General features: G+C 49.8%; 1 protein-coding gene across 14 annotated transcripts in view; it reads right to left on the bottom strand.

The window, feature by feature from the left end:
* LOC119178128 (uncharacterized) overlaps window positions 1-12,371 on the bottom strand; it is a 435,306-nt gene that overhangs the window by 301,997 nt on the left and 120,938 nt on the right. For all 14 annotated transcript variants that reach the window (XR_012894531.1, XM_075890939.1, XM_075890937.1 and 11 more), the window contains one exon: window positions 2,641-2,739. Coding sequence is in view for 13 of the 14 variants with exons in the window: in XM_075890939.1 (XP_075747054.1) it covers window positions 2,641-2,739 (99 nt within the window). In the remaining variant the exon portion in view is untranslated. The remainder of the gene's footprint in view (window positions 1-2,640; window positions 2,740-12,371) is intronic.

Below are 12,371 nucleotides of genomic sequence, written 5' to 3'. Positions count from 1 at the left end.
GATTTTCACATAATTAGGGACCCCAGGTGTAGTAGACAATTTTTACAGTGAAAGGAGCAACAGCAAAATAAACAAAAAAAAATGGAAGGCGCATGCGGTGAAGTAAGCTTTACAACAACAGATGACAGAGCAATGAAGGCTGACATGAGGCACAACTGCAGGGGGTGTTCTCTATGCTGAAATGAAGCCCGCAGGACTTTCCTCTTAACTTGAGATGTAATGCTCTGTGCCCCTTGCTTAGGCCCTTTCATTCCGATTACCCTTTGGTAGAATCACACAATGGTGCCTTCATGAAGCCGTGGAACAGTGTTTACCCTCTCGCGTCTCTCGCACTGCGCTGCATCTTGGATTAATAAGCCCGTGCCCATGGCAAACTGACTCGAGGGCCTTTTCTACGCCACGTCAGGTCGCCGCATCTTTGCGCGTTTCAGCTTGGCGGGACTTTCTTCTCGGTCGCACTCGTAGGGCAAGCCACGTACAAACCCGTCTGCAGACTGTAGATAAATAATTGTGATAATTTTCCGAACTAGGTTCTTCGCTATCCTCGCCAGCGTTGTCCGCAAAAAGAAGGCCAAAACTCATCTTGAGACCCAACGAAACCGTCAAGCTCTTAATGGAAGAAATGACTACTCTTCCATCATACATCATACAGACCCCGAAATGCCTGTAGACAAGAAACTTCGCCTCCTCATGTGCGGGCCTAAACAGGAACTATTTGTGGGGCTGGCGCGAAAGCCATTGAAGAGTGTACAAGAGCTTGTCTCAGAAGCGACCACTACCGAGAAGACCCTGAACATGCGCAACCACCAGTACACTAGTCGATGCTGCAGTTCACCGATATCCCAAGGCTCTGCTTTGCCGACCTGCGTGGAATCATCAGAGCGATCGTGCAGGAAGAGCTGTGAAAATTCCTGCCTCCGTCCACGCCTCCAGTGGATTCTACTGCAGACTTGTGGGCCACGAGATCCAGCAATCCCTGGGCGTTCCTCAGCAAGTGGAGCCGCGCAGCTGGTGGCTATAAGCTACGCTGCTGCAGCGCTACGCTACGTTCCACGTCCACATCAAGAGGCCGCACCATCACAGTTTCGCCGCCACACACCCCCGCTACAGCTGCCTTACTGTCCGACCGCCAGCCAGCGCAACGCTTCGAAAAAAACCGATGGGCGGCATGCCCGAACCACCGACATCTCTGCCACCACTGCGAAGCTGGCCAGGCTTACCGTGGCTGTCAGTACCGCCAGGTGGAGCTGCGTGGTTTCAAGGTCAATCCGCCGTGCCCACAGCGGAGTGATCGCTCGCACGACATCGCCGGTGTGTCGCCTCGCAAAAGTGCTGTTGACACACCGATGACTTTACCGTTTGCCGTTGCCAGGCCGCTACACATCACAGGCAGTATGCCAGCCCTGCTTGCAGCTGATTTCCGAGCCCTTTCTCGAAAAAATAAGGGCAGCAATCAATGGAGGTGCAGTTGCTGTACAACGAACTACTAAAATTCCTCCGCCGCCACCGTCGACAACCACGACACGACGAAGCCTCAAGAACCTGCTACACCCCAAACGCAGCTCCAACATCGAAACTTCACGGCCAGAATACCTAACGACGCAAAGTAGAAGCAGCAGAGCAAAGCAACGTAGCCATAATCCAACACCGTGACCTCTGACTCAACAGCAACGCAAGACGACAAACAAGTCATTTTGACGTTCTCATCAATGGCCACAACGTAACTGCTCTCATCCACACTGGCGCCGACTATTCCTTCGTCAGTGAGCTGTTTGCCCTGAAGCCGAAGAAAATAACTAATGCGCGTGGCAATACTAAGTACAGGTTGCAAGAAGTGGTAAGCATAGTAAACTCTTAAAGAACAACAAAAAGACAATAAACTTTAAAAGAACCGTAATTTCAAGGCAAGTTCGTGTAGCATTATGAACGAAAGACACTGTGGGAAAAGCACGCGGACCTAAGGGGGGCGCCTATGCTAGTCTCTCCTTCTGCCCTTGTATTTTTCTTGCACAGCATTTTGCATTCCGTAGTTTATTTATGACTACATAATTTATAAAGAACCTTTTTCATTGATGACACAGTCAGGAAGCACATTCCTAATCAGTGAGAATAGTTCCTGTGAATTGATTTGATTGATGATATGTGGGGTTTAATGTCCCAAAACCACCATATGATTATGAGAAACGCCGTAGTGGAGGGCTCCGGAAATTTCGACCACCTGGGGTTCTTTACGTGCAACCGAATCTGAGTACACGGGCCTACAACATTTCCGCCTCCATCGAAAATGCAGCCGTCGCAGCCGAGATTCGAACCCGCGACCTGCGGGTCAGCAGCCGAGTACCTTAGCAACTAGACCACCCCGGCGGGGCTATTCGTGTGAATTGATCAGTGCTGACTACCGATTTGGTCCATCCGAAAATACAATGATGAAATGCCAAATATCAAGCATGCAAGCACAGAAAACTTCCCACAAGTTGGGCAATTTGTTCACACCAGGAGAATGCATCTTCTTTTGCCCTATTGTTAATCGTAGCAAACATCTACAAGAGTCTGCTTAAGTATTCTTTCACAGCACAAAATTGCTTCAAACCGCAAAAGCATTGAAGTTCTTTTATGCTAGGGCAAAGGGGTCACACTAACCAGTAAATCAATAACAGCCATAGAGCCAGAAGCCACAGCAAGATGAAGAGGCGTGCAACCGTGGTAATCTTGCCAGCTTGTTAGGGAAGGTTCAGCATCCTGAAAAAAAATAATATTAAAAACAAACCTTCACACAAACACTACTTTGCAACTAAAGCCTCGATTGTCGTGTTTTACCACGCCCTTTCCGAGTCTCCCTTCAGAAGACAAACATGAATACAGAGAGCAGCCGCAAAAAAACAGGGAAACCGAGCTACTGCACTATAACTGTACGTAGACTTAGCATTACGTAATAAAGAGTCTCATCAAAACGAATAGCAGAGAATACACAAATGACAGGTGCTTAGTGGTATAGTGTAGTGACAAAGATTGCACACTTTTAAAGGATTAAAGGACTGGAGAAGAACTAATTCAGTTTGTGACAGTCTGTGCACCAAGAAACAGTACGTTTGTCGTGAATGCACTAGAGCAGGGGTAGGCAGCCTTTTCAGCTAGGCGGCCAAGTTGGAATGAAGCCGACAAGGCAGCACGGGCGAATCTTGAGAGGAGGATACTTTGTGGGCTAAGGAATCCAACGTGAGAATAATAAGCAATACTGCCGAAATTTAGGCTATATTTTTGCTAACTTAAGCTCAGTCTGAAAGTGAGGCACAATGCGTAATGAAAGCAATGTCTAGCCACACTTGAGGTCGAAAACATCATGTAGGCCTTGAAATAGGAAGCGAAAGCAGGAAAGGGGAGGGAAGGTTTTGGTGTCGAACTGGGGCCTTATAACACTGCTTTGTAGGCCACATGCGGCCCACAGGTTGCCGGCACTAGAGCGTATTCAACTTGTAGGTTGATATTTTTTGAACAAGGTGCCTTAGTCTACCTAAAATGCCTATTCTTTTGGAAAGAAAGGCACATGCCATTTTGTTGTGTCTAATTGCTTGCAGAACTGTTTGGCCCCTTCAAGTTTTTCAGACTCGTTTGGTACGAGTAATTCATTTGCGCTTACTGGAAGAATTGCTTGCAATGCTAATGTCTAACAGCTTCTTAAGGCGGCAAATGCTACTTCACACATCAGGTGCAAAGCTAAAGAAGTTATGTAAAAAGTAGAGCCAACAAATAATATAACTCCGCGCATGTCGTGGTCGCTCACATGACACCCGATAAGTGCCCGTGCACCCTCATGTTTTTTTGTGCTACCCTTTGGCGCGAAAGACATCAGACTTTGCCCAGGCGGTGCCACAAAAAAAGCCCCCATCAACGCACCGGCCATAAATGAATAGTTCAAAACGAACCATCCGAAAGCAAACATACATAGGCCTCCTCCTTCGTTCATCTTGAGGCGCGGTTTCCTGAGAATCAATGACCTGGCAAGCTTGTACCATCAATTCAACCTCACTTCATAAATGTAGGAAGTTCATCAAAATAAACTGCTGGTACAATGAGAAAAATATTTCAGTTGAAACGGGTTGTTGAACAAGCAGGCGAACTCGGCGAAGGAGAGCTTTATTTAGCGCAAGGGTTAACTGAACGCAAGCCTGCGATCACAGCAAGTCTTCTTCTTTTTCTATCCTCGAGCTGCATGCCCACTACCCTCGTTACAATCACCCCCGGCCGATGAGGGAGCCATCCTGGCGACCTAAGGACAGGTGTAGACAGAAGGGTCATGGTATGGCTTGAGCCGAGAGATGTGTACAATTTCTTTTCCCCGACGGCGCTTGTCCGGAGATGCATCTAGCGGCTCGACAAGGTAGTTGACAGGGGATGTTTGGCGCACAACTCGATAAGGGCCATGGTACCTGGACGAAAGCTTGTGGGAGAGTCCTGGAGTAGTAGAAGGAATCCATAGCCACACCAGTGAGTTCGAAGAAAAGCTCATATGCGTGGTTGACGCGTCGTGGCGATGTTTTTGGCGCATCTGGTCGTGTGACGTGAACGCACGAGCAAGCTTCCGACATTCTTCAGCGTGTGCTGCTGCTCTAGAAACGGTAGTCATCTCTGAAGGGTCCGGTCGATAAGGAAGAATGGTATCCATTGTTGATGATGGCTCGCGTCCATAAAGAAGGAAGAAAGGCGAAAATCCAGTGGTGCTTTGCGTTGCAGTGTTGTAAGCATATGTCACAAAAGGGAGTATGCTATCCCAATTGGACTGGTCGGATGAAGCGTACTTGGCCAGCATATCCCCAAGTGTACGATTAAAACGCTCTGTCATCCCATTAGTTTGCGGGTGATAGGCTGTGGTAGTGCGGTGTATGATGCGACACTCGCTCAACAACGCTTTGATGGCATCGGAGAGAAAAACGCGGCCACGGTCGCTTAGTAACTCCCGAGGTGCTCCATGCATTAAAACCAGGTTTTGCAGTATAAAACACGCAACATCTTTTGCGGTAGCAGAAGGTAACGCAGCTGTTTCAGCGTACCGCGTTAGGTGGTCGATAGCGACAATGACCCAGCGGTTGCTACTCGAAGTATAGGGAAGCGGACCGTAAAGGTCGATTCCGACACGATCGAAAGCTCGTGCTGGACATGGCAACAGCTGCAAGGGACCTGTGGCATGTTGAGTGGGCATTTTGCGTCGCTGGCACGTAAGGCAAGACCTTACGTAACGCGAATGAAACGGTACATACAGCGCCAGTAGTACCGCAGCTGCAAGCGGGTGTATGTTTTTAACACGCCAGCGTGGCCACATTGCGGATCATCGTGGAACGTGGCACAGATGTCAGAGCGCAGATGTCGGGGGATCACGAGCAACCACTTACGGCCGATCGAGCTGTAGTTTCGGCGGTAAAGCAGGTTATCCCGAATAGCGAAGTGTCCTGCTTGACGGCGAAGCGTCCTGGAAACTGGAGCGGGCGTCCGGTTTGAGAGAAAGTCCAAAAGAGATGAAATCCAAGCATCTTTGCATTGCTCGGAAGGCATGTCCGAGATGCTGATGGCCAAGGCAGCACTAGTGGAGATAGGCGAGCCGACAGGCTCTGAAGCCAATGGCGAACGTGACAGGGCATCGGCGTCGGAATGCTTCCGGCCAGAACGGTAGATAACACGGATATCCAACTCCTGTAACCGCAATGCCCAACGAGCGAGCCGACCATTAGGATCTTTTAGTGAAGATAACCAGCAAAGCGCATGGTGGTCTGTTACAATATCAAACGGACGTCCATATAAATAAGGCCGAAATTTTCCGATTGCCCAAATAATGGCGAGACACTCCTTTTCAGTTACACTGTAATTCTTCTCGGCCTTACTGAGGGTGCGGCTGGCATAGGCAACGACGTACTCGTCAAAGCCCTCCTTGCGTTGGGCCAGTATTGCCCCTAGCCCGACACCACTAGCGTCCGTATGAAGCTCCGTTGGAGCAGACGGATCGAAATGTCGGAGTATGGGAGGCGTGGTGAGGAGCTGTCGGAGTTCCTGAAATGCATCATCACACGCCTGCGACCACGCTGACAAGTCAGAACTTCTGGCAAGAAGATTGGTCAAGAGGGCGATAATGGAGGCGAAATTGCGGACGTAGCGCCGGAAGTAAAAACATAGGCCGATGAAGCTTCGAAGCTCTTTGATGGTGGTTGGCTTTGGGAACGCCGCGACTGCATTAAGTTTCGTAGGGTCCGGGAGAATGCCGTCCTTAGAAACCACGTGGCCTAGAATTACAAGCTTGCGAGCGCCGAAGTGGCATTTCTTCAAGTTAAGTTGAAGTCTCGCCGTAGAAAGGCACGTAAGAACTTGCTCGAGGCGGCTGAGGTGGGCCGCAAAGTCGCTTGAAAATACCACAATGTCATCCAAACAACAGAGGCACGTTTTCCATTTCAGACCTCGCAAGACGGTATCCATCATCCTTTCGAAAGTGGCAGGCGCATTGCAGAGGCCAAAGGGCATAACGGTGAATTCATATAGTCCATCCGGTGTTACAAAGGCTGTCTTCGGGCGGTCACCCTCTGCCATGGGCACCTGCCAGTAGCCAGAGCGTAAATCTAATGAAGAAAAGAACTCTGCTCCTTGTAGGCAGTCCAAAGCATCATCGATGCGCGGCAGAGGGTATACGTCTTTGCGCGTTATCTTGTTGAGTCGGCGGTAGTCAACGCAGAACCGGATGGATCCGTCTTTTTTCCTGACGAGAACAACCGGTGAAGCCCAGGGACTGTTGGAGGGCTCGATGATGCCACCTTTCAACATGTCGTCCACTTGTTCGTCGATGACACGGCGTTCAGCAGATGACACACGGTACGGACGCTGCCTTAGCGGGGCTTGTTGACCGGTGTCAATACGGTGAACGACCGCAGAGGTTCGGCTTAAGCCTGACTGGTCACGATCGAATGAAGAACGAAAGCGGAGAAGAAGATTTATAATCTCTTCGCGCTGAGTTGGTGCGAGTTCAGAGTCGATGGCATCCGAGAATACGTCCAGAGCATCATTAGGCGCGTTGGTAGGAGTGACAGCACCAATTGGGAGCGAAACCGCAGAATCGGGTATAGTAGCCGGAAGAATGCACTCGTAAAGTTCGTAGCTTCCCAGGCATTCTCCACGTAGTAGGGATGACGGGCTGTGCGACGGATTGCACACATAAATGGCAGCGTGACCATTGCGAAAAATGACGACAGCAAACGGAAGCATGATATTTCGACGGCACGCCGATGGGACCGATGGCATAAACAACACAGGCGATTTCGGAGGGGAGGCACACGACACCGAGACAACAACAGCTGAGAAAGGCGCAATGTCAACGTCAGAAGCAGCAAACACTCTACACGAAGCACCATCGTCGGGGTCATAGCACGGCACAGACAACGCGAGTTCAGAACGAGCACAGTCGACCAAAGCAGAATTTGACGAAAGAAAGTCCCACCCTAGGATAACGTCATGCGAAGAACGGAATAAAACTACAAATGTGACGACGTACATCGCACCTTGAATGACGACTCGTGCGGTGCACAAAGCTGAAGGCTGAATATGATGGGACGTAGCTGTCTGCAAAGATAGGTCGGTAAGTTGTGTGGTCACTTTCTTCAAGTTTCGGCACAGTTTCTCGCTAATTACAGATACGGCAGCTCCAGTGTCAACAAGTCCGTGCACCTTAATTCCATCAATATAGAGTTCGATTTCGTTCGGGGGACAGCAGTTAGGTCTTAAAATTTTCGCTGCCAACGCAGTTCTTGCCTCCGGAACTGCGCCCGTCAGTTTTCCCCTCGCGGTGGGCTGTTGCGACGTAACATCGGAGAAATAGATCGACGACAAGGAGAAGGTGAACGGCTTGCGCCGGATGGTCGGCGACCGGGACGTACGTCTAGAGGTGGATTGGCAGGAACGGGATATCGCGGCTGAGTGGGCATGGTGGGCATGTAATGCGAGGCCCCCGCAAAGTCGTGAGAAGGGAAGCTGCGACGACGGCAGTGACGAGCTACGTGGCCTGGGATGCCACATGAAAAACATATCGGCCGATTATCTGGAGTGCGCCATTGGCTGACGATGAGGGCACTGTTCGCTGAACAAGGTACCGTAAATGGTCGTGCAGGCGGCGGCGTCATATAAACGTTTTGACCTGTTTCATATACAGCCGGAGATGGGACGGTCAGCGAGCGAGAAGGTGGGGTCGACGAATAAACGTGGCGAGTAGCTTCGTAGATGGCCGGAGACGCTGGCGCACGTGGTTGAGCAACTGCGGCTGCATACGTTAGTGGTGCGGTAACAGTTGGGGGAGCCTGAGTCGGCGGCAATGCTTCGGCAACTTGCGATCGAATGACCTGGCGAAGTGAAGGCGACAAGGGTGCCATCGGCTCGGTAGTTCTTGTGATTATAGATAGCTGCCGAGCGACCTCCTCGCGTATGAATTGCTTTATGACTGGCATCAACGCAGAGTGGTCGGCGGTGTCATGGCGATAGTCGAGGGATGAGATGTCCGCGGTGTCTTGAGCAGCGCAACGTGTAGAAGCGCGCTGCCTACGCAGCTCATCATAGCTTTGACAGAGCTGAATCACCTCGGCGACCGTCTGGGGACTCTTTGCAGTTAGCATTTGGAATGCACCGTCGTCGATTCCTTTCATGATGTTCTTGATCTTGCCTGCCTCGTCCAGAGTCGAATCGACGAGCTTGCAGAGAAAAAGCACATCTTTGATGTAGCTCGTGAAAGTTTCATCTGCTCTCTGTACTCTGCCCGACAAGCGCTGTTCAGCACGAAGGCGGCGGACAGCAGGACGGCCAAAGACTTCCGCGAGGGTTTTCGCCAATTCCGACCAGGTACTGAAATCACTTTGATGATTTCTGTACCATAGTTTTGCCACGTCGGTCAGGTAAAAACTCACATTTGTGAGCTTATCGGCTGCGTTCCACTTATTGACGGCGCTCACCAGTTCATACTCGGCAATCCAGTTGTCCACATCTCGGTCCTCTGTGCCACCAAATATGGGGGGGTCGCGCTGCCGGAGAGCGCCAGCGCAGAAGACAGGCACAGGTGCGAGATCTGAAGTAGCAGCATGAGATGGCCCCGGATCAGTCATTGTAGGAGGTCGTTGGAGTGTGCGGCTGCGAAGTTCCAGGGTGAGGACCAGATGTGCCCAGCACTTCCACCACTTGAAACGGGTTGTTGAACAAGCAGGCGAACTCGGCGAAGGAGAGCTTTATTTAGCGCAAGGGTTAACTGAACGCAAGCCTGCGATCACAGCAAGTCTTCTTCTTTTTCTATCCTCGAGCTCCATGCCCTCTACCCTCGTTACACAGTTATTTCAGTGTACTGCATCTGGCATTTTAAGTGCAAACGAGCATCGCATAACATCGAGTTCAAGGCCAGCACTCCGACGAGCGTTCTGTAACGCTTCAATGCTAGGCTTGTGTGAATAGCGATTTTTAGGTTCAAAGCGAATTCAAAGTGAATAGTGATTTTGATCGAATAATTTTGAATCGAATTAGAATGGTATGTATGACATATAATGAAAGATAATATTTATCATGACCTAACTAACCTGCACAGTATTTCTTTTAAATTGAAATAGGGCCTCTATGCAAATGCCATTTTTTTCATTCAAAGGAGGTCGAGACAACCTTGAGTAGTAGTTTTGGCAGGATGCGAGTGATAACCTATAAAATACTTAACGTTTAAAATTTATTATACTTTGAGCATATAAGCCGTCATAACAAGCTTAATAAAATGAAGAATTGATTTGAAGGTAACATGTTCCTTTAAAAAACCCTGCAGCACTTTTTCAAGTAGCCATGGAGCTAGTAAACATGCTTGTTGCCTACAAACTTACTGCCACAAAGTTTCTAGAATAAGTCTAGTACGAGCGGATGTCACAAACCGAGCGCTCAAAAAAGGGCGCGCCGCCAAATTCTCGCAAGGAAGCGCCGAGAGGTCAACGATAAAAAAAAAACAAGCATCTAAAGACACCCCGGGCGCGCGCCCCTCTCCCCTCGGAAGCGTGGGTTCGCCGACGAACCACCTCGAAACGGCGGCCGAGCCAGCCCTGGAATTTTCTCGATAGAAAGGGGCATGGTGATGCCGGGTTGAGTCATCCGTCGCGGACGGCCCCCGTATCGTCTCGCGCTTTCCCCAGCCTTCGCTGCGTATCGCGCCGACGAAATGATGAGAACTTTCTGGAATCTCGCTCGGAAGGTATTTTATCGAGCAGCCGAGATGGTAGATCAGGAGAAGAAGGAGGTTAACGCCAGAGCGCATAGGGTATTCTGCCGTGTAGTCGGTGAAGGTTTTGTCCTTAGTGACAAAGCAGGAGAAGAAGAAAATATGCGCCAGAGTGCATAGGGTGTTCCTGTTCCGCCTTGTGGGCGAAGCCTTTTGTCTTCGTGACAAAGGAGGAGAAGAAGAGGATTTCCACCTGAGGGGTGAAGGCTCGAGCTACAGGCAAGAGCGTATGTCTACCGCTATCGAGCGAAGACGCGTGGCAACAGCTGCGTGTGTGAAGCCGACGTGTTTCCGGCGAAGAAGTTTGGAGCTTGGAGAGCGGCCAATTGAAGACGCGAGGTTTCCTGGAAGACAAACTTCGGGGGCAGCGGAACTACAACAACGCTGGACTTTGAGTGAGTGATTCTCGGAAGAGTATCATTCAGACTTTTGTTCCAAGAACTTTGGACTGAATAAGTTTTCTAACTCTTTAGTCTTTAAGTGTCTTGGTTGTTCAATGCATGCGACTGCATTGTAGTGTGTATTGTCGTCGGTGTCCCTTGTTTCGATTGTGGCTGATTGTATTGTGTAGTACGTTGTTTGATTGGCGACATATTGTATTCAACTATTGTGGAGTGTGCATACTTGTGTATCGTTTTGATCTGCCATAATTGAGAATATAATTTTGTTTTGTTTTTTATCAACTTTCGGCTCTGACTTGTTCTTAGGGCCACAGCCGGCGTCCGCTGGCGCACCAAATAGGACCACTTCTAAATTGTCCACGCTTTCGTGGTGCGGTTCGGGGGGCCGATACTTCGGCCCTTGGAATTAGCCTGGCGATCGCCTTCCAAATTAACGGGACCTGTGACAATTAATCTCGCGTCCGCAACAGGACCTTTTGGTGCACAGTGTGTCCAAAGTAGTGAGAAAGAGCCTCGAATTGTTGATAGTGCTATCGGAACGATTTTGTGTGTTGTTCAGTGTTCTCATTAACGAGTGCAGAAAGTGTTCTGATATACTGATTTAGGCAGATATTTTTTGCACGCAGCAAGGTTTTATTTGCGAGACACAATGGATCTCGAAAAGTTAGTCGCTCTTAGTGAGAAGATGGGTCTTTCTGGCGCTGAACTACGGAAGTGGGTAAGCCAGAAGGAGAAAGAGGCGGTGGAGAGAGAGGTTGGCAGCAGAGAGAGCCAAGGAAGAAAAATCAGCTGAGTTGGAGAGAGAGAGGTTGGCAGCTGAGAGAGCCAAGGAAGAAAAAGCAGCTGAGTTGGAGAGAGAGAGGTTGGCCGCTGAGAGAGCAAAAGAAGAAAGAGAGCAGCAATTGAAGTTGGAGCTGGAGAGAGAAAAGATGGCAGCCGAAAGGGCGAGAGAAGAAAGAGAGCAGCAATTGAAGTTGGAGCTGGAGAGAGAAAGACTGGCAGCTGAGAGGGCGAAAGAAGAAAGAGAGGAAAGGGAACGGCAGCAGCAGCACAAGATGGAACTCGAGCGGCTCCGTTTGCAACAGCGAAGTGAAACTCCCGTCCAAGCTAGAGTTGAAAGCAGCGAACGGGAAGATCACGGCTTCCGCTTGAACCCAAGCAAGCTGCTCGTAGCGTTTGATGAAAAGAAGGACGACCTTGACGCGTACCTTCACAGATTTGAGACAATTGCAAGGAGCCAGAATTGGCCGGAACATCAATGGGCAACTGCTTTGAGTACTTGCTTGAGTGGTGAAGCGCTCAGTGTGTACGGTAGGCTGACGCCGACCGATGCAGACAACTATGCAAAGGTGAAAGCAGCTTTGCTGAAGCGATTTAGATTTACTGTGGAAGGATTCCGGGACAGGTTTCGGACAGGAAAGCCAGCTGATGGTGAGACGGCTACGCAGTATGCCGCCCGACTTTGCCATTATTTCGACAGATGGATTGAACTTTCAGGGACAGCGCAGGAGTACGAAGAACTTAAAGAGCTCCTAATTAGAGAACAATTTCTTACTAGTTGCCACCCAAGCCTGTCGCTGTACTTGAAAGAGAGGAGAGCTAAGTCACTTGAAGACATGCTTGAATTAGCGAATCAATTCTTGGAAGCGCAAGGTGGCACTAATTTGGCCAAGGCCAAGAAGGAGTGTCCCGAAGATTCGAAACATCCGGCA

The sequence above is a fragment of the Rhipicephalus microplus genome, chromosome 3 (assembly GCF_043290135.1).
Source record: "Rhipicephalus microplus isolate Deutch F79 chromosome 3, USDA_Rmic, whole genome shotgun sequence".
Taxonomy (NCBI): domain Eukaryota; kingdom Metazoa; phylum Arthropoda; class Arachnida; order Ixodida; family Ixodidae; genus Rhipicephalus; species Rhipicephalus microplus.
Note: the sequence above shows the minus strand (reverse complement) of the source record. Positions and strands in the feature narration are given on the sequence as shown.